Raw genomic sequence first — 25853 nt, forward strand, 5'->3', positions numbered from 1 at the left:
CCTTATAGCTCTGACAGATTATATATATTGGCTTGAATCAATGGATTCATCGGATGAAAAATGTGTAAAGTTCCTCTCTTAAATGGTCAAGAATAAAAAGATCACCGTTTAAAGAACATATCTCATAGATCTATCTGTATTAGTTTGAATTTTTGGATTAACCAGTATGCTGTTGCTATATAACGTATTGTTTTGAATTCTAAAATGATGTTTGATGTGTCAACCATCTCATCTAACTTAACAAATTTATTTATTTATTTTATTTTATTTGGTATTAAGCATGAACCTTGAACTTTCCCTTTTCAGTTCCTAGGAGCAAATTTGATATATCAGATATAACTGATAAAAAAATGTTGCATATATTGGGAGATAAAGCAAGTGAAGGGCCAATTAGTATAGGAACAACAGGCCGAGTTAGGACCCTCATGATGCAAGAACTTGAAGCCAAAGAACATAAAAGGAAACCACAAAACGCTCCAGTAGTCCCCCTATATTGTGGACGGAACTGGTTTTTGCCAACCCCTAATTGCCGTGTTTCAAGAGAGAGTCTGAAACCAACGAGGAAAAGCGCCAACTCGGGAAATAACAGTTCTAGGCACAGAAGGGCACAATATGATTCACAACATATGCCTATGCTCCAATCTGAAGACAAAGTTTCTGTAACTCCTATAAGAGAGAGGAAGACCTGTTAAAAAAGTATCTAAATTAGTTGAAATTGTAGACTTAAAATGTAGGAATCAAGAAAGAAGTTGGCCAGTTCCTATTCCTAACCAGCTCAGGAGGGTTAATTTCTCAAAGCTCTCCGACTAATTATCAATTGTTGCTAACTTTGTACATCAACATTTGATGCTATCTAGTTACAACTACTTGAGGTTGTTTATTCAATAATATATCATTCATTCTGTGTTGAATCATGGGTTGTAAGATAGCTTAAATACACTAAAAAGTACCTTACCAACGACGGGAAATTTCCATCACCAATAGCTACGCATGTTTTATAAATTAGGCAATTATCACAAAACGTCCTTACTTTTCAATGTTAATGTGCAAAACATTCCCATCTTTTATTTTTGGACACTTTGACCCTTAACTTCACTTTTTATTGTGGAAATCATCATTTTTATCAAATTTCTCGTGTAAAATGACAAATATACCCCTTATTTAAATAAAAAAAATAGAAAAAAAACTTAAAGAATAAATTGCAATCATACTCCCAAACTTTTTTTAAAAGTGCAAATGAGTCAATATAAATTATTAAAAGAATAATTAACACAAAAAGTCCCAACATTTTCATTATTATTGTGCAAAATGCCCCTACCTTTCCTTTTTTGATAGTTTCACCTTTATTTCATATTTTATTGTGAAAATCATTATTTTCATCCATTTTATCGATTAAAAGCTGTAAAATAACAAACATATATTTCTCTTTAAATAAAAAAAATAAAAAAATTATAATAAAAAACAAATTGCAACTATACTCTCAAATTTTAAAAAAAAATACAAATAAATTCCAAATAAAAAATTAAAAAAGAAAGAGATTTTTATTTTTTAATTATTTATTTGTACTGTTTTTTGAAAATTTTGAAAGTACAGTTGCAATTTGTTCTTTATTTTTGTTTATTTAAAGATGAGGGTATATTTGTCACTTTACAACTTTTAATTGAGAAAATGAATAAAAATAATGATTTTTGCAATGAAATATAAAAATAAGTATGAAAATATCATAAAATGAAAGGTATGAACGTTTTATACAATAATAATGAAAGGTATGGACGTTTGTGGTAAATACCCTTTTTAATAATTTATTTGAACTCATTTGAACTTTTTAAAAAGTTTGGGAGTATGATTGCAATTTGTTCTTTACGATTGCAATTTGTTCTTTAAATTTTCTCTTCTTTTTCATTGTTTTATTTAAATGGGGGGAATATTTGTCATTTTATAAGAGAAATTTGATGAAAATGATGATTTTCGCAATAAAAAATAAAAGCAAAGATAAAAGTGTCAAAAAAAAAATGAAGGATAATAACGTTTTACACAATAACATTGAAAAGTAAGAACGTTTTATACTAATTACCCCCTTGAAAATCATTTACTTAATTCAAGTCCTAGTTGACTTTGATCTATTGGATGTTGACGTTGACTAAATAATTTTTTACTTAGCCTAAAGAATTTGGACTTTTAACTTTGAAACCAAATCAGACCTTTTAAAAATAAAAATGAAATTTTTAAATTTTTGCCAAAAATTATACTGATAAGTTATAATCTTAACCTCCAAAGTAAAAGATATAGCTATGAAATTTTTATTCAAAAATAGGTAATTTGATCAATTATCCATCTCCAAATACCAATAATCAGTTAATTACCTTAATTTCACAACATCTTTGCTGAGACTTTTCATTGATTTTGTCAGTATATAAATTTATGGATTAATATATATAAATTTTTTATCCCTAATAAAGTATGAAAATATTTTTGAACTAGTGAGATAAAATGAATACAAAGAAAAAAGAGACAGTCAAACTACGATTTTAAACAAAACCTAACCACTAGGTTTAGACTTGAAAAAATCTCAAACTATTTTAAATGGTTTAATTTAAATTTGATTTGTTTTCTCCCTCAATTATCCATCCTATGTTTGGAAATGGATAATTACTTTTTTTTTTTAAATAAGTAATGCAATTCATAGTGAAAATTACCGGTAGTTGACGTGACGTACATGACAGTTTGTTATTAGATACATTAATGTAGACGTTTTTTATTGTCTTATGTACAAAATAATAAACTGTCATGTGTAGTCACGTAGGACGATTGTCGGTAGTTTTCACTATGAATAGCATTATTCTTTTTTTAATTTGAACTTTCCATCATCCCTTAAAGAAATTCCAGGAAGATTTATGTAATTTTAGGTTTAAAAAAGTAATTATATACATAAAAAGAACCCAATCTTTTCAACTCTTTGCAACGATCTAATGGAAACAGCCCAAAGAGAGCTCAATCCACGTGTATCTACAGAAAACTACTCAAACAAAGAAAAATTGAAGGCAAGGAACCTAGCATGCTAATGACTATAATGCAAAGTGAAATAAGGATCACTATCAACTTCTTCTTCGTTTTTGTCTTTTTTCCCATGCGTTTTTTTTTTTTTTTTTTTATTGAAATTTGAAATATTGAAAATATACTGTAGTTTTCAATATGTAACTTTTAGTGAAAATTTAACAAAGAAGGTGACATTTTAGATAAGGTTAATACATGAAAACACTGAAGTTCTTCGAAAAGTTGATGACATGAAGATAGTATATAAAACTTACAAAGATGTAACTTTTGATGTGTTCTGGGATTTTCCCAAGTTATTTTCCTCTAGGCCTTAGTATAATATTTACCCAAAAAAATTAAAAAAACTTCAATAGCCCAAAGAGATTGTCAGCAGTGTGACAACAATGCCAAGTGGTCCGGCCAAAATTATCAAATCTTCCTCATCAATGCTTGTCTTTGCTTGCAACTGCATAAATCAGCCATCTCACATGAGTCTTGGGACATTTGGCACCCATTCATCACATGATTCTTGACTTGTTTGATGCATACATCTGAACATCCTACCTTACACCACGGATTTTACTTTGAGTAAGCATATGGTAAACCTCAAAATAATTCTCACTAATTTATTTCTATATTATTTTACACTATAATTTTTACGGGAGGATTGCCACCAAGGTGTATTTCCTGGCTTAGTTATACCTTTAAACCGAACCAAACACCCAGAATCTTCAACTATTCCACACTCCGATTGCTTTTGATTGTACCCATTTACGACACAATACGGAAGGTGTTTTGGAACCACAAAGGCAAGGAAGAAGGCAGACGGTGGAGCACGAAGCAGAGAAAAGAGGGAAGCCGTTCTCGTCACAAGCAAGGAGAGCAAAACACACTTAATATCAAGACCAAGGGAGGGAACAATATATAGGTAACATTAGGTATAAGAGTGGGTCAAGTCCAATCTAATACATGGGCCAAGTAAATCAATAAATGGGCCAACACCTGTAAGCCATCCAAGAAGTAAGAGAACGGAACATAAGCAGCTCTAATTAAATTAAGCTACTTCAAATAGTTCCAAATAGTTTTCAAGTCGTGTCGTCAATTTTAGATGTCGATATAATTCAGTCATCAAAATTGATTGAGAAATTCCTGCAAGTATTATCCTTGATACATATCAATCTACAAGCAATCAAAATACAAAGTTAATAATTGCATAATCAAAGTAATCAATAAAATTTGGTTCACAAATCTTATATCGTATTTCGGACTTGAAATACATACCATACTTACTTCATGTACTCATCAAGACTAAGGCTAAAAACACCTAAGTAGAAGCAAGTAATCACAGTAATTGATCAAGAACATTTAAACATGCAATGAAGATATAACATATGATAACACACAGATCTTTTCAAAATATATTCATGCAGAACAACATGCTAAAACCAAATTAGTCAATCAAATGACCAACGCATATGCAACAAGTGTATCAATTACCTCCACGAAAAGATCTCGCCACACTTATCTCATCCCATTCCGTGTTTACTCATACCTCGAGAACACATATTTCCTCTCATCGTTCACCATGATCACTAGGTTGATCAGTAACCTCATGTCTAATTGGTAAACCCCACGAGATAATCATGTATCATCACCTCACTTCTCTCAACCTAAAGGGATAATGGTTATCCACCTACCAGAAGTGATCTAAGAATCACTCTCATATTCCACCTGTACGGGGTCTTTACAAATAAAGGACTCCAGACATTTACTCACATCTCCACTCATGATCCAAATGTCACACTTCACATTTCTAGTGTATATAATCAATGCACCCTTAGGCATCTATACTCCACATCTACTACTAATACATCACAACCTACTATGCATGCAAATAATTACACCAAATAATCAAATTGTTCTCAAAGATGCAAATGTACATGTCAAGCATATTAAAAGACAACATATAACCATGAAACGGAAATAAGCAATCACACGGATGCATATGCAGTAACTAGATTTACTCTCAATAAACCTCAATAGGGTCATCATTCAACCCTATAGTCACATGCGTCTCACCTCTCATCTTACACTTCTACTTATCATTCTTCTTAAGACAGTTTTTAATAAAGTGTCTAGCATTACTATAACTAAAAAAAAACTATCTACTATTGGACATGTCATAGCCCTTACCCTTCTTCTTACCACCCACATCACTCGAATCACTAATAGAGTCACTACATTCTTGAGCTCTACTAAGACTCATTTTCTTAAACTTCATTCTACTCATCATCATATGTACATCACCACTCCTATTATCATCTTTTTAAGCCTTAAGCTCAATTTCTTTTCTCTTAACGGAATCTGTAACATTCTCGGGTGTTAAGGTGGCCATACCATACCAAAATGCATTCTTAACCTCCCTATATAAATCAGGCATAGAATTAAGCAAAATAATGGCCTTATAGATATCAGATACATTTTCATCACAATTAACAATATCTTGAACACACTTGTTAAAAACATCCAAATTACTGTCAAGATCCTTTGAAAAATTCATTTTAATATTGAAAAATCTTTTGATTAAGTAAAATTTGTTAGAAGTAGATTTAAGCAAATATAAGTCCTCCAATTTTTTTCAACATTCTTTTAATAGTATCAAGTTTTCAATTTTTACCGAAACATCATATAGGACTAAATTAATTAAAGTGTAAGCAAGTTTATCATTTCTTCTTTTTGTACTTCTGTCAAATTTATAAAAAATTTGTCATCTATAACTTTTGAAATTTTTTGTTGAATAAAAATTCCATTAATCTTTGTTACCAAATTGAAATTTTCCTTTTCCATTGAAAATTCCTATTTCAAAATATGAAGATAATTTGAACATATTTTGAAAAATGGAACAACTAAAAATGCGCAATTAGGTGACACAAAGTAATCGTAATGCCGCACTGTACAACGTTATAGGTTCTCAGGATTTTGGGAGATTCGAAATTTCATATTAAGTGAATGGTAAACGAGTTAAGTTCAGGTGTTCTAACAGAATAATCAACGCAACACAAATATATATCAATAAAATTCAATTTTCCACACAATGCAGTCGTACATAGTGATTTAATGGCAATTAAACACATAAAAAATTATAAACTTGCTATTAAATCTAACACTTCAAATAAGTAACAATTTAGGACAAGTAATTCCTAAAATCTAGCACAAGCAATAGTTATCTCACACGGTAACCCCCAATCCTAATGTCACCCCCACACGATGACTTGCTGTGCTAAAATTTAAACAGCATAAGTCAATTTACCAGCGGACAACATCTGACGATCCATAAATATCGAGAGATGAGAATTTGCTTCTTTAGGACTATTACTATTCATCCTAAAGTTTCAACATATGCAATATCACGATCAACCGATAGTAGCAAAACTGGGCGTTTGGAGGCAAAATCGTCCAGATTCGCTGTATAACTTGAAACAAAAACTAACACCATATCATTAGAAATCACATTAGAAAAATTCTGCTTGAAGGAAGCTCCTCCAGAAGCAGTCGGATGCGTCGCCCCTCCTACTATCGAAGTTTCCATGTGGTGTCGCCACCATTGTCAGGCATAACACGCCTAGGTGTGCCTCTACCTGTATAGCAAGAATTCAGCTTCCATTTGTCCAAAAGGTTTGAGGTTTGGGTGGAATCGTAGTTTAAAGGTCTGATTTTTGGGAATATTTGTACAATTTCTTTCTTTCTGGATTTCTACCCATTTTGAATGGATTTCAAATCGATCTAGAGCGAAAATCCACTTCCTTATGGCTCTAATACAATTTGTCATGGAAGGATTACCACCAAGGTGTATTTTCGAGCTCAGTTATACATTTAAACCGAATCAAACACCCAAAATCTCAACCCAAAACCTTCAACCATTCCACACTTCAGTTGCTTTTGATTGTACCCACTTAAGACACAACAGAGGAGGTGTTTTGCAACAACAAAAGGCAAGGAAGAAGAAAGGCTACCGGTAGAGCATGAAGAAGAGAAAGAGGGAAGTCGTTTTCTTCAAAAGCTAAGAGGGCAAAACACACTTAATATCAAGACTAAAGAAGGCAACAATATATACGTAACATTAGGTATAAAAGTGGATCAAGTCCAATCCAATACATGAGTCAAGTAAATCAATAAATGGGCTAACGCTTATAAGCAGGTCAAGAAGTGAGGGAACTCGCCATGAGCAACTCTAATTAAATTAGGCTACTTCAAATGGCCTCAAATAGTTTTTGAGTCACGTCATCAATTTTAGGTGTTGATATAATTCAGTCATCAATTTCGGCTGAGAAATTCCAATTAGTAACATCATCTTCCAAAATTTAATGGATATCAAAACCCAGCAATAATATTCCTTTAATACATAATATACATATACTGAATTTAGTGATATCAAAATGGATTTGACTATCCAACTCAAGATGACCACTTGATTAAAAAAATCGAATCAAACCAATCCAACCCATTTACCTGTGTTTTTAGGCAGGCTTGCCTACCACATTTGACACACATGTACAAATTGTACATTATCTACTGAATTTGAAAAAATTAAAATTAAAATTTTGTATCAAACATGTCTAATACTTGAGTCACTTGACAAGAATCATAAAATTAAGATTTAATGTAAGTTTGTGTTTATATCTTTATAAGGAAGATAATTCGACAAAAAAAAATATCTATATTACCCACTAAAGCCTAATGAAAATCACCTCACGCCATTTTAAAAACTCATTCACACTCCATTTATTTAGTGTGCCTTACAATATAATGGATTGAAGATGAACCAAACCACGTGGTTCAATTTTCTTGAAATCAAGTCAATATCTGCTATCCCTTTTTAGACACGTTTGTTTGGATGAATGAACCATCATATTGCAGACTTCAATAGCATAAGTCGTAATGAGATGTACCGTCAAATAGCATTTGTCAATGTCATGTTTGGCAACTGAACTTCACAATATTGGTTTACACGTATAGTTGTATTAACTAATGCATGAATCGCAAAATGCATAAAATCGAAACTGGGGAGCGGCCTTTTCTCTTTAACTCGGTCAAGATTTTTTTATCTTTTCGTTAGTTGGACGTTGGATTTTATGTTCTTTACTCCGTATTGAGAGGTTTGATTTAAAAATAAAAAATAAAAATAAATAAATAAATAAACCCTGCCTATAATTAAATGATCATCCAACTTGCTACATCACATGATTGTTAGGTAAGTGCATGATCCAGGACATTTGACCAGCCAGCATTGATGATGCATCTTATTTTTTGTTAGCACATGACAAACTTTTTTATGAATTATCATTTCAATAGTTTGGAAATTTATAGTCTTTTACAAGATTTAGGAACAAGATAAGTTTAGACATTAGTCTGCATCAGTACCTTAACAAATAAAAGCTCATTCAATACAAATTTAAGTATTGTGTTGTGTTGTGTTATGTTATGTGCAACAAATGCAGTAATCATTTGACTACTCTTTGATGAGTAGGAAAATTATTTAAGAGCCTTAAGACAAAATAAGTTCAAAAGGAACCATGCAACTTCTTCTAATTTATTCAATATGCCAAATAAGCTTTTGAAAGAATAGTGTTCTTTCACATCTCTTTTCTTCAATCTTGTTGATATCAATTGGTTTCAATGCAAAATAGGCACAAATCCCCAAATCATTCTATGAGACTTGCGTAATCGACTATGGCCTTACACAAAACAACTTATGTTGTCTTATGCGAAACTGAGTTATCAAACATGTTCATGTGTTCAAAATATAGAACTTTATGTATGTTAAATATTAAGCCCTTCACTACACAAAAAATTACCTTTCCAACAGTCAAAAAAATGTGAATAAAGCCAAATAACCCGCGAGAATAACCGCACTGATGACCACACACTCACATGAATGTGTGGATGACGCGTGAATAAAATAATGCCCGATCCCCTTGCGTGTGTATACGGTGATCCCTGATGTCAAACCTGATGTTCGTGTAGCATGGTTGAAAAAATGTTGTCAAAGACCTTTTGAAATGTTCAGATGTACGTTGTGGGCTTCAATGTTGCTGTATAATAGAAGGATACAGCAACATTCAATGACCACTGCAAGCTTGTTTGGTAGATATTATTTATAATTCATTTTTCTTTAAATTCATTTTTAATCACACATTCTCTCAATAAAATAATTTTGCACATGGGTTCATAATTTTTCAATGCTGTTTAAATAGAATGAGAGAATCTTTTATATCATCAACAAATGCAATCCTCAGACGATTAGCTAAGATCGAAAATGCTAATGTTGTACTGTAATTGCTAATCTCATTGCTCAACTTGAAGTAATTTTCGAAATTATAATTTATGGCTTTTATTGATCCCAAAAAGCATATTTGGAATAATTATTTGAAGGTTCGCTAGTATTCACTGTCAACACCAAACTTGTGTGTCAAGTGCACACATGAGAAAAAGAGCATCAAGCCATCAACTGATTAGTGCATTTACAACATGGGATAGCATATAAAAAAATCGACTTTTTTGAGCTTCTAATTCACAAGCATAGAGTCCCAATAGCATCTATTCTTTTTTCCTTTAATTTCTCATAAAGTCGAATATAATATATTCAAGTTTAGTACGTGATCCAAAAAGAAAGTCATCAATTTATTATGATGTGTTTAGCATAAATCTCAAAATTCTATATTGAACGACCAAATCTAACTTTAGCATTCAATTGACAACTGAAATTGATCAACCATTTTTCAATTGTGTCATATCGAGACTGAATGGAATTAAGGGGGTTTATATATAATGCGAGAGAATCAAAAGTTGAAGTCGAGTGTCTCCACACTTCTGAAAATATTTATATTAAATGAAATCATATTGAATTTACGTGTTCAAATATGCTATTGTCACGCTTATGACAAACTAATGCACTAGTGCCATGCTTGACACCTTCTACGTTAAACTCGTCTATGCCAAGATTGTTGCAGTACTGGTATCATTTGACTAGTATTTATTTTTAACTAAATTTTTGATTGTTTTGAATTAGCTTAATATTTTTTCAATAAATTGGGAACCCACGGTGTAAATTTCCTATAATTTTTTATCCATTTATATTACTTAAGACTAGCGTTCTATCTTAGATATGTCGACATTGTTACGAAAAGTACTTTAGTTCCTTATATCTTGAAGAGTATTTTAACTATTATCATGCCTTTAGAAAACTCGTTTGAGAATATCAATCTTGAAATTTAATAGCTCATTTGAAGTTAAATTGATTTAATTGTTCATATAAGTTTCGTCATTCTAATACCATATTAAAATTTGAAGTTGCACTTTAAAAGTTCAATAGTATTGATAGGAGTAGTGATGTAGCTCAACCTTGCATCTTTATTTGTATTTTTTTACTATTAACATGTCATTGAGGCTCATTTTAGAATAACAATCTTGAAATTTAATAAGTAGTTCGAGCTTTATATATTTCGAATTTTTTGTTTTAATTTTAAAAATGTCTGTTCGATGTAGCCTTTTAGTAAATAAAGTTAATAAAAGATGGTGAAACCTATAAAGCCTTCATTTGGTCCCCTTTCTCTTTCAATTTGTTTCTCTTTTATTTTCAACTATACAATTTTTCATAAAATAATGTTAAACGTAAATCGAAATTTTTCTTTATTTTTCAACCGTACATTCTCCAAAAATTAATATTTCAAACATTAAAATTTGATATAAAAAAATGGTGGGAGGGCAATTGGGGCCAAAATGTGTTTTTAAAGAAGAAAAGAGTTGCAAGCGGAATGAAATGAGTAATTAAAAATAAAGTTTGACAAATTTTATCAGCTTTTTAGCAAAACGTAACTTTACTAAACAAGCTCTAAGCGACATATCATGACGAAAATTAGGATGAAACCACACGAGATTTAGCCATAACACTGTGTATGCTTTAGTTTACATTGTAATATGTGTCTATGAATGGGTAAAATTCATTTTGATCTTTAAAAAAATATATCACCTGCTTTTATAAAAATAAAAATAAAAAAAAACAAAGAGGAAAACAAGTCATAAATGATAAAAGGAAATAAAATAAATAATTTAAATAGAAGTCAAAATAATTAGTTTCCATATTGATGGCGATTCAACATTTAAGATGATCATATTAAAGGGGTCACTACGTACCATACTATTGCATTTATTTCTGCCAGTAAAGTCCATATCAACAAATGTCAAATATAAGTAATAGGAGGAAATTACATTTTTTGTCGTTCAACTTTCATTAACGTCTAACCGGGACATTAAACTTCAATTTATTACAATCAGATCACTCAATTTAATTTAATTTTTTTTTTTCGGCACAATAAGCATTTTAGTGATAAATTAATGTTAATACTTAGGCAGGTTTACTTTACTAAGCATAAATCTTAGTGGCCAAACATGTGTCATGAGTATTCTTAAGTAAATTATAATTCGGGTAAGAGCAAAATCGCTTGTTGCACTATTTGTAAGAATAAAATGATCAAACTTTAGCTATTTCTTTCATACAAATATTTTCATAGCAGTAAAAAATTTCGAAGTTTTTCATATAGTAATCTTCACTAATGCTTTCTTAACATGTTCTATGAGCTTAGCATCTTCCCGAGGTCTCTAATTCATAGTGTAATGTAGATTCATTCGACTTGGAAGCATCGAGAGAAATATTATTTTGAAGAAAATGAGAGTTTGTTAAGAAATTTAGATGAAACTAATAAATCAAAAGGAAAGCAAGAAAGGTGACCGTACCCTAATTTTAGTCCACTTTCCTCGTCTCATCCCTACCAAACAAATGGTTATGGGTCTACAACTTAATCTCTATATAAAAAAAAAAAGGTCACTTTCCTTGACAGTCAACCAACTGGTCACTTTCGGAGTATTTGAGATCCACAAGTCATATTACGAGTTTTCAAAATGACCAGATATTAACACTTTTTGTTGAGCATATAGCTGCTATATGTAGTGATGACAATGAGCCAAGTCTCGGCCCTTTAACCCACGAGCTCGGCTCAGGTTCGTGGCGAGCCGAGCTCGTGGCTCGTGGAAGACCAGTCAAGCTCGAGCTCGTTGCTCGAGGGCGAGCTTGGCTTGGCCCACGAGCTCGCGGGCCGAGCCAAGTCGAGCTCACGAGCGGCTCATGAGCTCATGATTTTTTTAATTTTTTTTTGGGTAAATTTATACATTTTGGACATTTTTTAAAAAAAAATTAATATTTTTTGACGAGCATGGGTTCGTCAAAATGGCTCATGGGATTGAGCCCCTACTCGGCTTGGACTCAGACTCGGGCTCGTCATTTGACGAGCCGCTCGGCCCGTTTGACATCCCTAGTTATATGTGAACAATTCACAGACACAGTAAAAAAACTTTACTAATTCAAAATATATTTTCAAACTTTTTTTTAATTCTCAAAATACATTTTTTCCCCCAGTTCTAACAATTATTTTTATTTTTTACAATGTGCAATATAATATTACACAATTCGCTATATGTTTTTAGAATTGTTAACATAGCTACCATCAACTGTAAAAAGAATGTGCTACATACATTTTGTCGCATTTTGTCATTTAATTTCTTATCCGAACCCATACCTACAATTGTGTTGAAAGAGGAGGAGGAGGAGCTGGTGGTGTCAGTATTGGATCTACAATCGGTATGAAGGAGAAGGTGGTCTCGGTGGTGGTGGGGCTGCAAAGGCGGTGGCCGTCCTATCGAAAATGGCAGCTACGTGTCTTTGTGTGCGAGTCTTGTGCGTGTATGTGCTTGTGTGATGGTGGGTGGTGGTCGCCCGTGGTGTTGGTGAATGATGTTGTTTTATTCAAACGTGTATGTTTTGCTGTGCTGGTGCTTGATGCAAGATGGCGGTGGTGGTCCAATAATAGGTTGCCATTGTTGGTGTATTTGTAATTGAAAAAAATCTGTGTTAGATCGTGTATTTTGTATGTTTGTGTGCATAGAGAATAAAAAGTCAATGCAAATTTTAAAAAAACAAACCAAAAAAAAAAATTACTGAATTTTAAAAGAAAGGAGGGCATTAAGTGTAATTTTCACTTGATTTACCGAATTTTGGCCCGTTTAGCTACAACATTTGTTTTGCATTGGGTAGAAGCACGATGCTTGTATTACTCCCCCACAATTCCATTTTTGCATTTTAGGTTCTTCCCATTTCACTTGCAATTCTTACGTGAATCATTTTTGTTTTGTTTTCCTCTAGCTATTAAGATATTTCAACTTGACATGTTATCTATTGTCTGCCCTTGATTCAACAACAATTCAACAAATTGCCACGTGCAAGAATCTAATTGTTCACTTCTCGAAGAAAACCAGAGCAATTGTTTGATCACATCGATCCGAGTGTGGGATCGATCCCTTTTCAACCTAACAGAAGTGCCAAAAAGAGAATGAATAAACATCGACTTTATCTCCCGACAAGAGCGATATAAAAGAAAGACTAGCTTGACTAGAACCTGGTATTTTGGGTTGTTTTTAATCATAAAAAATAATAATAATAAATAAATAAATCATGCGGAGTGTTAAAATACAGGGAAATTGGCGTAAATGATTCTTAATCTATGGGATTTCTGTGCAAATAGTCCGTAACCTTTAGATTTTGGTGCAAGCATTCCTAACTTTTCACTTAATGAGGACAATTGATCCTTTTTGAAGGTTTCATCAGCTAACCCTTAAAAATGTCAAACTTCTATATAAAAATTAAAATACTCTCGATTTATTTAAATAAAAAATTTTAAAAAATAAAAATTATAAGACGAAGAAATGTCGAGTAGTCCTGGTAACCAATCCACATAAGAACGTCTCCAAAGCAACCGTGATAACTTTAAAAAAATGATGTGTAAGTAAGTAGAATGTGTTTCAAAAATATTCATTTCCAATCCAAGTTGATAAGACTCCATCAAAATGATATAACAAAGAAAATTAAATATTTTCTTGTGTTTCGTCCACATTCAAAAGTACCATTACACATTCTAACTTAGTAAAATTATATTTCATATGCAGTTTTAAAAATGATTTTGTTATTATTTGAAGAAAATATAAGGTACTTTGATAGCAATCATAGAAGCCACTAGAACCCAATTTTGAACTTGTATGTCTACTCATCGGACATCAATATCGAATAGATTGAAAATCTTTCAATGTATACTTCATTCTTTATCATGTCATCTTGATGAAATTTTTATGAACTTTCTATTTTACTTATATGAGACAATTTTTAAAGCAATACAAGTCGATCCGAATTCCATGTAATTAATGGTAAACGGATTTACGGGTCTCAATTAGATAATCGGATCAAGATTCGAATTCGATAATCCGTTAACTAAATGAAGCAAATATAGATATAAGTCAATCGGATCCGATAACAATCCAATTTGATTTATTATAATGATATAATATATAATATATTTTATATATTATCTCACAATTTATTATGCATAATTTTTTTTTCATTTTGAAACTTGTATTATACTTTACACATAATTTTCAAATAATAGATAATATTAGATAATAGTATAATATTGTTAATTGAAATGTTTGAAGAGATTTAATTTTTTATTAATTAAAATAAGATAAAATTAATAATTAATTTATTTTATAAATTAAACAATCAAAGGAGCCAACAGTTAGAGTTGCTTTCATTATTCCCAACTTTTCACTTCCCACGTGGGATACTCACTGAAATATCATAAAACTTACAATCTATAAATAAATAGGTGGGTCAATAAAAGCTAAAAAGCTATCAGAGCCTTTTAATTATAGGGTTTAGAAGTTAATTAATATAAAAAAGTTATCTTTCTAATTGTCTTCAATTTCGAATCGAGTTATCGGATCAAATATCTAATAACATAGCAAATCGGATATGAATTTAAAAATCAAATATCCGTTGAATTATAGGATTGAATTGGATAATTATTTTTAACGGATCTGATCGAATTTGGATAGATCCAATATATATCCTATCCATTTACTGCCATAACTCCAACCCAACCGTAAATCGAGCCTCCTAGTTGGTAGATCTCGTGCCGCTAAAACCACGTAGATGTAGTGCCTGCTCCTTTTGTAAACAAAGCGTAGTTACTCGAGAACAGAAGCAACACCTTTTCTATCTTGGAATTATACCTTATCATGCTTTGACAGTATTGTAGCTCAAACATTAAGTTTTGAACCTTTGTGTTAATTTGAGTTTTAGTCGATCGAATTATTCATTTGAATTTAATGAACTCTAATATTTTATTAGGGGTTAGTTAAGCCCCATTTTTCTTAAAAAATGCATTTTGAAATAGTGTTATAATGGAGAATATGTGGTTAAAAAATAAACAAAAGTTTTGAATTTACGTGTAATATTATTTTACTGAAAAATGTGATTGCAATGATGTCAAATCACTGTTGAAGAATGTATTTTGATAAAAAAAAAAAAATGAGGCTCAAATGAAGACTTAATTTTAGAATATCATCTTAAAATATCAATCTCATTAAGAAAAAATCCTTAAATGTTGGTTGAATATTTTCGTCTTTATTCGATATAAAATTTATCTTTTAACAAATGATGTGATCGACTATGTTCATGGGGAGATTGACAATCTAGGGTATTTTCCCATGAGATTGGCTACTATGCATACATGATGCATGACAACTAACTTGCTAAATATTTCATATGACAAGATGATCAATAGTTGGATGATATGTCGATTTTTGTTTTCCTTATCTTCCATATTGACAGGGTAAGTTTTCTAGTTTGGTGTTTTTTTCCCTCCAAAATTTGTACCTTTTTTTGGTCAATTTTAATAAAACATGTCACCTAATGCGTTTAAATATAGAGATAGCAAAAAATTTCACTTTGTCACATAAACGGATAGAGTCGGAGAACATGGTGCTCGTCTTGAATTCTCCAAATTCGTCCCGAATATTTCAATTTTATTTTATTTTTCTGATTTTCAATTTAAGTCGTACTTAAAAAATAAAATATTATATTTTTAAATAAACAGATTATTAAACTGTGTGATAAATGGGGATATCTTAATCCCAGCACCTTTCCCACCCCATCTCCCAAAAATTGTCCACCCTGTCATCCTTAATTACTTAAAAGAAAATGATATCTCTTAAAAGGAAAATTCTTAACATGTAGAAGAATTTGCCGTCTTTGGTAAATTTTGCAATTAAATTTTGGTAAACATTAGTCTAAAATTTTCCTAATTATAGGTTGGAAACATTGGACAGTCTCGAGAGAGAGAGAGAGAGAAGAAAACCAACTTTAGATTCTATTTGCTAATTTTCATGTTAAAAGGATGAAAAAACCTTTCTCATTTTTTCTTTGCATTTTTCTCTATTTCTAAAAATAAGAAAAGCAATAAAATGGATGATAAAAATAAAAAATAAAAGTTGATTGTTAGAGAATAAGTTTATTTTTCTTAGAAGATGATTGGAAATAACATAAAAAGCTTAATAATTATATACATTGTCTCACTTCACTAATTAAATTAAAGATATCTTAAATTTTATAAATCGACCTTTTAAGAACAAGCGACAGTCGTGCACTTGTAACAAGCACACATCAACGAGAAAAGTCGCATTAAATCCTACACAAAACTAGCATGGAAGTTGACGCAAGAAAACCAATTATGTGCTCCACACATTGAGAAGATTTTCAACGGGTAAAAAATACCGAATAACAGTAATAATAATTGATTTAGCTAAATGGAGGTACTCTATAGCTTTTAATGGTTTCATTACTTTTAATATATACCATCGTGATGATAAATGATAATTAGTGACTCTCTGTATTAAAATTTGATCTTGATTTTCACAACTATATGAGGCCAATCAAGTACAAATTTAAGCCAAAAATTGGGATGATCCATTAATCTATCATGTGCTTCCTCAATTTCATTGTCTAATTTCAACTAAACGTATCAACACCTTCTAAGGTCTATCAACCAATCACGACGTAATCAAATTCAAAATTCAAGAGATGAGACAAGTCATAATGACAGGGTAATATTGCCTCCCTCCCACATTTCATTCTCACAAAACTAATATCGTACCAATATGCATTCAAAATATTTTCATGAACACAATAAATACCAAGTGATTTATATATGGAAAAATTAAGGTTTGAACTTCTCAACCTTTTCTCGTGGAGTGATTTTAAATCCCCAACTTAAATAAACAAAAAAAAAAAAAAAGAAGAACATACCTCCCGACCAATTTAAATATGTGAATATGTCTCTTTGTAGGCACAATGTACAGGTAACTTTTATTCCCTAACCTGTTGGAGCACATCTCGCGATTTACCTCCTTCACAAAGTTCTAGAGACGGGACGATGGGGACCCTCAAGGTTGGGGTTCAACCTTTTTTAAATATGTGAATATGCGTACTTACCTAACCAACCATTAATGTAGACATGAAACTCGCATGCCACTTTAACACGACTAGCATATAGGAGGCAAAACAGTCAAATCACTTCATATTAATCTTCAATTCAACAGAAAGTCACGTGTACTTTTAACATTAAATGGTTCTAGTCATGCGAGGGCTAGAATTAACTGATTCAAATAAATTAAGAATCCAAAATCTCACCTTAAAAGGTGAAAACTCATAATCACACAACGTGAAAGGTTAAACGTCCGCTCTAATTTACCCTCTAATATCAGAGCCCTCTAAATATTAAAGTGCTTTCAGATACCACAGTCCCATTTTCTTGTGACAGATATATATATATACACACATTATTTGTTTTTGGATTTACTCAAAAAACCATACTACGAAAGGCATTTATAATGTTGTGGGGGTAAATTTCATCGGCAGTTTAGTATCAAAATTTTCACTTGGTACTGTTTAGTATGATTTTTAACAAATCAAAAGTTGTTTTTGAAAGTAAGAATATGTATTTTAACATATTTGAATAATTTTTTAAAAATATTTTGTTTAATTAAAAAGAATTTTAAGAGGAAATAACTTATTTAGAAAGTTCTACAAAAAGTTAACGACATGTTAAGTGGACTCTTAGTTACCTACTGTCTACGAAATTGATGAAAATATCTTGGTTTACAAGTCACACCTTGATTTTATATAATCATTGATGACATGTCAATTCATCAATGCATTGTGTAAGTCAAGAAAAAAAACCCTTTGAATCTAAGAAGTAAAGACATTATCATAATCTTCATTTTCTCTTTTCCATTTCCATTTTCAGTGACACACATTGATTATGGAAGATCCTGGCTGCTAACTAAATATATTATTTCATCAATTTTGAAATGGTGATAGATTCAGTTAAAATTTGAGTGATGCTACGTGCACAGAAAATGCTTGATAGAATTTTCATAGGCGAACACTTGGCCCTTTTATATTGGTTTTTGGCAAAATCAACAAAAAATGGCATCATACAAGTGCCGTTAGCACAGCACTAAGTCAATGTTTGAGTCCCATTTTTGGTTAAAAATGTATTTTGAAATAGTAGATTGATAGAGAATGTGTAGTTAAAAATAAATAAAGTTTTGGAAATTTGCATATAATATTATTCTATTGAAAATGTGTGATTGAAAAGAGGAGAAGTAAAAATATATTTTAAAAATAATGAAAATTAAATAAGGGCTAAATTGAAATTTAATAACTCAACTAAAGAAAATTAAACTCGCGTTATTAAAGTCCTTGTTTGAGCCTCATTATGAAGAATAATGTATTATTAAATAGAGATTTTTTGGAGAATATGCAATGATAAAGTAAAAAAATATTTTTGAAAAATATGTTATTGAAAATGAGCTTTGAAAAAATAAAATTTTGAAAGAATGAGGCTCAAACAAAGACTAAAAGTTGAACGAACGCAATTCAATTTGAATAGTTTTTTATTATATTCTTAAACCAAACCATTTTAACGTTGCGTGTGTTTGAGCCACATTAGTTTGAAAGAATATATTTCGAAATAGTAAATTGATGAAGAATTCATGGTTAAAAATGAGGACAAATTTTAAATTTGTATGTAATATTATTTTATTGAATAATGTATATTAAAATAATGTCAAATCGTTGTTTAAAAATGTATTTTTTTTTTTTTTTTAAACAACGTGGCTCAAACGAGCCTAATTTGGATTTATGAGGGGGAGGGAAGAGGAGAGGAGTCCCATGTCTGTTGGCAGGGACGGTTTGGTAAATTTGGCATTAAAACTGAGGCAGTTAGTCAGTCTTCCATGACTTTTGTTTCAAGTCCCTTCCCTGCAAAGTGTGCTCATCTACAGAGAGAATAAAGGAAAGAATAAGTAACAAAGGCAAACAAGGAACATTTTTTGCCACTAAAATTTCATTCTAGTTTTCTCGTAATGATCTTTTGACAGCGCATGTTCCAAATAGATTCAAATTCTGGGAATTTGCATTATCTGGGTGTTATTGATTTGGTTGATTTTCTTCATTTTTGCTTATGGGTTTTCTTTAAGAATTTAGAGGTTGATTAAGCTACGAAAAAGCTGGTATCATTAAATTTTCCATGAAGAGCAGAGGAGGAGAGCAGGTCTCAAGGAGTACCATATCTAAAGAATGGACTCTGTTTCTCTGCCTTGCTAGCTTCTGTGCCGGACTGTTCCTCACAAATCGGTATTGTATTTCAATTGAATATATTTGCTTACATGTGTGAGTTATTTTTATTACTTATTGCCTTTTTTGGAGTTTCTGGAATTGGATGTTTGTTAGTATTTCATAAATGCGAAAAGACTCTTCGAATGATACATCAATCAAATGTTTGAATTCATTCCAAGATTCGAATTCTGATTTTTCTCCTCTATTTTGATGAAATATAGTGAAGCTGCAAATGCTTAGCAGAATTTAAGCTTAAATTGATGGCTATAACGAAATAAAAAACAAAAATTCTGTCTCTGATTCTCCTGTTTCTCTTATAAGATCTAGCTTACTTCTCTGCTATTTAAATTTGTCCAGTCGATGATGAAGCAGCTACTGATTTCGATTCAATATCATGGTTGAGGACATTGGTTTTTTCATTCATAACTTGCTTGTACGTATTTGTCTCTAAGCTACAACATGACCATAATTTTCTGTTGAAATACATCGTCCACATATTTGAGAAAGATCCTGCAATTTGTCTTTTTCATTTTTCCTCCGTTTAGTTTCATATGTCTTTTGTTTGTATCCCAATGGCTGGAACACTCATAAGGGAATACTGTCCATTACTTAATATATGTCAGTGGTAGCTGCCAGTGTAAGACGTTTACATGCCTCTAAATTCCAGTTTTTCCTTTTAATGATTTGGTCTTTGGAGAAAAATCTGGCCTGCAAAATCTGTTTTGTATTCTGTACCTAGTCATGAATTTTCTTGCAATCTATGTTTAGTTATACAGTTTCTTGTCTTTTCTCTACATCTCCAATCTAGAAGGACAGCTTGTCTCATATCTGTTCAGATTGTTATGCTCTTGATTATAGTGGCCCAAATTAATGAGAATAATTGACAACAGAATTTGGACTGTCCCTGAATCAAAAGAAATCACAAGAACAACTGCAGCAGAAGCTCAAAAACTGAAATTAGTATCAGAAGGCTGTGATCCGAAATTTGTGAGATTTTTCTCCCATCCTAACGCTTTGGAGTAATGCCTGGATGCTGAACTGCAGCATGAACAGATTACTCTCTCGCTTTCTTCTTGTAAATTCATTTTCTATAGTCGGTCCAAATATATTAAATTTTATTTATTTATTTATTTATTTTTTGCCCCATTCAGTTGCACCAGAAAGATGTGAAGAGTGTACCTAGGGAAATCTTCGGGGAAGTTGCCGAGACTCATCAAGCTATAAAGTGAGTTTATGAATCCTGATTTACTGATGTATTTCCTATGAAGTAGATTTCCCTGAAATTCTAATATGATCAATTCATTTGATATAGGACATTGGACAATACAATTTCCAATTTGGAGATGGAGTTAGCTGCAGCAAAGGCAGCACAGGAGGCGATTCTTGCTGGGTCTCCTGTATCAGAAACTGCTGAGAATGGTGATTCTTTTAGGAAACGGAAGTATCTTATGGTTATTGGAATAAATACTGCATTTAGCAGCAGGAAAAGAAGAGATTCCGTTCGTTCTACATGGGTGCCACGAGGTATGTAAACTGTTTGCTTCTTCTGCCTAGTTCTAGCTCATAAATAATTCTGTTGTGGTCAAGTTTCTTTTCTGGACCAATATCTGATTATTATTAAAAAATGTACAACAGGAGAAAGTCGACGGAAGATGGAGGAAGAGAAAGGGATCATTGTTCGCTTTGTCATTGGTCATAGGTGGGGACTGGCATCTATTTTAATGCCTATGATAATGAGTAAACTCTCTTCTTGCATACCATTGTTTTGTCTATGTCAATTGGAGTGTACATATTCTGTTATCAACTGTTCTTGAATGAAATATCAGACCGATACCCACTCAAATCGTGTTGTCCGTGTGATGGAGATCAAGATAGATAAGAATAAAGATAGCAATAGATTTTAATTAGAATTTCAAAATAAAGTTTGATTCAAAATAAATATTATTTAGATTTGAGTTGCTATTTTGATAAAATTCTAAATTAGGTAGAATTTAATTTGATTTGATATTCTTTCAGTTTCTTATCCTATAAATAGAGGGGCTTATTCAATGTAATTGACAACTCTGATATATGAATAAACATTGATTTTCCTCCTGCCCTCAATTCTTCTCTTCTTGATCCCGTTTCTTTTTGTTCCTAATTGTTCATTAACAAGTCACACACATCCTGCGTCATCGTGTCTCAAACTCAACTTGATTTTGGTGTGTAATTGTCAAATGAGAAAAACTTGCAGAGGGAAGACAGCGGAATGTCGGCTTTCAGTTGGTGCCTGAGTCCTCATGTTATTGCTATAATTCCCTTTTGGACATCCTATTTTTCAGAAAGTTATACCGGTTTTCTCTTACTTAAATCACACCCACACAAAAGGACAAAATACGAAATGGAAGAAACCATTCCGGGTGGTTATTGTAGAAATTATGGGTCAGAGGGAGGTTGTTGTGCTAAACTTCAGTTATACTAAGGATACATGTTTTCGAGAATGGAAGGTGATGGAGAAGTATCTCTGGAAAGTTAATAAAAATTGTGGTCACAGTATGGCAGCTTGATCTAATTTTCTTAACCAGTCTCCTTTTCCCAAATAAACATATTTGTGGGTTAATGTTTGAGGGAAATAATATATAAACAAATATTAAACTGAAATCTCCAGACAATGCATAATACCCAATTTCTTCGATTGTTTTTCCAAAGCTGTTTGCTGCTTATCTTTGTAATATATATTGATTCAAGCTATTTCTTGGACTAATTTTCACAAATGATTATTGAACGCGTTGTTGACAAAAACTTGTCTTGTATACATGTATTTTCATTTCCTTGCAACTAAAGGAGTTTATGTTGTTTGTTTTATCATCTATATGGCTCATGTTAATTTTTTAATACGATCTTCTCTTACTCAGTGCCACATTAGGGGGTATTCTAGATAGAGCTATTGCCGCTGAAGACAAAAAGCATGGGGACATCTTACGGCTGGTAATACCTAATCTCTCATTCTTCTACTAGAAATTTCCTATTTCACTGCATTATATAGTTAGTTTATGCTGATGTTATTGCCTTTACGGAAAATCTGATATTTGTATTAATTCCATATGTCAGGACCATGTTGAGGGCTACCTTGAGTTGTCTGCCAAGACAAAGACATATTTTGCTACTGCTGTTGCCTTATGGGATGCAGAGTACTATGTTAAAGTCGATGATGATGTTCATGTAAATATAGGTAACTAAGGCTTTATAACAGTTTTACCTTTTTGGGGTAATAATAGTCAATATTTGATATTTACTTGTTTTCTGCCTTTCATTAGAAAACCAAAGTACATTAGGTATTGTTTAAATCAGATCCACATCAATTTATTACCTTGCTGAAACTTACTTTGAGGATTAGTTTTCTATCAATATTTTATTGAGATTCGATGACTAGCAGGACTGCATGGGGTTATTTCTTTCAGGATTCCAGCTTGCATTTTATATAATTGTGTACATTTGGCATATCATAGCTCGAGAACATTTTCAATTTTTGTAGTTCTCATTTTTATTCTTTTGCAGCAACACTTGGGGAAACACTGATAAGACACCGGAAAAAGCCAAGGGTCTACATTGGGTGCATGAAATCTGGTCCTGTCCTTGCTCAGAAGTACGCCAACCAACTCCAGCTTTTTTCACGTAGCCTAAATGTTCCAAACCAGCTGCATACACTTACATATTTCTTGAATTACATGGAACAGGGGAGTAAGATATCATGAACCTGAATATTGGAAATTTGGAGAGAATGGGAACAAGTATTTCCGACATGCTACTGGACAATTATATGCAATTTCAAAAGAATTGGCTTCCTACATTTCTATAAACAAGTAATGTTTCAATTCTCGCCTGACATTTAAAGAGCATTACATACTGTAACTATTTGTGACAGTGATTTTCTGAATTCTTATAGACATGTTCTGCACAAGTATGCTAATGAGGATGTCTCTCTGGGATCATGGTTCATTGGACTTGATGTGCAGTACATTGATGATCGCAGACTGTGTTGTGGAACCCCACCTGGTAAGCATTTTTCTTCCCTAATTTCATGTCCTGTAATGTTATCCATAAAAGTTGAAATTGCATGGGAATTGTAAAAACTGCAAATGATATAAACTAAATTATAGTCTCACAGTTAATCTAATGGTAAAAATATGTAATTTTAGTATCTATTTGGAGATGTCTAAAAATATTGATATGGTTTTGTTTATAGAAGACTAGAAAGAGTCCTAAAAGATGAAAAACTTGATTGATCCATACTAGGAAATATTTTGACTAGCAACTAAAAAATTATTGAGTAAATCATAAAGAAATCCTAAAATGGAGAACAACTAAAAATATTATTAGAGAATTATTTCGGAATCCTGGCCTTAACAAGCGCATACAATTAATGGATGAGCATACCAATTGGTATTCATGATGACTACATTTGGTTGACTTCTCTTAATGCATTAAGAAATGGTGGTTTTGCTGAAGTTTGTACAAGCTTAGTGAGGTATTGTTTCCCACTTCAAACATCGGTTGTTAACCGACTTTTCTTATTGACCCGTGTATTATTTAACTAGTTATCCGTACCTGCATCTTTCACTTTCACTATATGTTAAGAAAGTAATACTATTTAGCACCCCTGATATCACACATCAGTCTAGATAGCAACTGTATATCATTGAATGATGGATTCACTTAAATGCAATATCACATGATTCATTTAATTGAACCTATCAAGTGTGGTCACCTAGACGAGTGCTCTAACATTATTCATGTATACAATGGTAAAATAGAGGTGCTGTTCCTCTTTCCGCCCAGTTTGGAGGTTTATGTTCTTATATGACTCTTGCAAGCCTACGCTAATGATTAATTAAGCAACTTTGAGAAAATGTCATTATTTATGTGATAAAGAAACATAGAAGTCACCATCCTGAAATCTACTGCTATAGATAGTGGCATAAAATGACACTAAAATCACAGATTTTGACTTCAATGGAAGCTGAGACTGGAAAGAAAGGCCAAACGAGGCTGGAAAAGGAAAGAACGACAAATATAACGACCAAGTGTTATATCACTTTGTACCCATAGAAATGTATATCAATGTAATTGTTTCTCTTTTGCTTATATTGCAGACTGCGAGTGGAAGGCACGAGCTGGAAACATCTGCGTTGCTTCGTTCGACTGGAGCTGCAGTGGTATATGCAGATCAGCCAATAGAATAAAGGAGGTACATCGACGGTGTGGGGAAGGTGAGAATGCCTTGTGGAAAGCTGCTTTCTGAGGCGCACATGCATTTCTTCCCATCACAGGTTTCATTCACGAGTACACAAATATTCGTCATATATAACACAGAGAGAGTGCGTCTTGCTATGCGATGCTTCTCCGTTTTAGTCGAGAAGTGTGGCTGCAAATGCAGTCCAGGCTGCAAGCAAGTAGCTCCATTCAATGATTTTTTGTTGTCAAGACAGTTAATAAATTATAAGTCAGCTATGTCATTATGGTTCATGGGAAATAAAATCGAATCACTTTTGTAAAATCTTAGCTGCCTTATATCCAATTCAACTCGCTGAGTTGATGATTTTCATTTCCATCTGAGTACCAGTGAATTTGATGCTGCTTTGACTGCAAGCCATTGTACTATTGAATTTGTGTCATTGGCAATATAGTTGATGGCAAAAACTTATAGAAGCTCCTCTATTTTCTACAGGGTAAAAAATTACTTTTCGAAGTTGTTTCCAGAGTTATTTTCAACTCAACTCAAAAAAATTTCTGATTAGTCATTTTACTTCTAAGTTTTAACTTCGTGTTTCCATGTGTCACTCCACATCATTTAAAAAATTCACAATTTCGTCGTTAATTTTCAAATAATCGTGACAGATTCACAAAGATGAAAGCACACTGGTCAATTTGATTTTTAACCGTATCCCGTTGGAGTGACTCTTCTGAGAATTTGCATTAAATGGTTATGGAGTAGGACAAAAAATTCAGGTCATCTTCACTCTTCGCAATTGCAACTGGTGCTTCTTTAACTTAAATATAAAATTCATTTAAAAGGACCCTCTAGATGATCAAGTGATTACAAGTTAGATAATGTAGAGCAGAAAACTTTGAAAAGCCATAGAAAACCTATTAAGCAAGTAAATATGCAGTCTTAAACACAGAGATGTCATCGCTGTAGCCGATAAGCATGTGCTCA

General features: G+C 32.1%; 1 protein-coding gene across 1 annotated transcript; it reads left to right on the forward strand.

Moving 5' to 3' along the window:
* The first annotated feature begins 19234 nt into the window (after positions 1–19234).
* On the forward strand, positions 19235–25247 carry LOC111372294 (probable beta-1,3-galactosyltransferase 2). The gene is made up of 11 exons (XM_022994556.1): positions 19235–19675; positions 20548–20644; positions 20809–20882; positions 20970–21181; positions 21293–21356; positions 22552–22624; positions 22748–22868; positions 23195–23282; positions 23374–23499; positions 23583–23692; positions 24790–25247. Exons 1-11 carry the CDS (start codon positions 19569–19571, stop codon positions 24936–24938), a joined length of 1221 nt encoding a protein of 406 aa, XP_022850324.1. The 5' UTR covers positions 19235–19568; the 3' UTR covers positions 24939–25247.
* The last annotated feature ends 606 nt before the right edge of the window (positions 25248–25853 follow it).

The sequence above is a fragment of the Olea europaea genome, chromosome 23 (assembly GCF_002742605.1).
Source record: "Olea europaea var. sylvestris chromosome 23, O_europaea_v1, whole genome shotgun sequence".
Lineage (NCBI taxonomy): Eukaryota > Viridiplantae > Streptophyta > Magnoliopsida > Lamiales > Oleaceae > Olea > Olea europaea.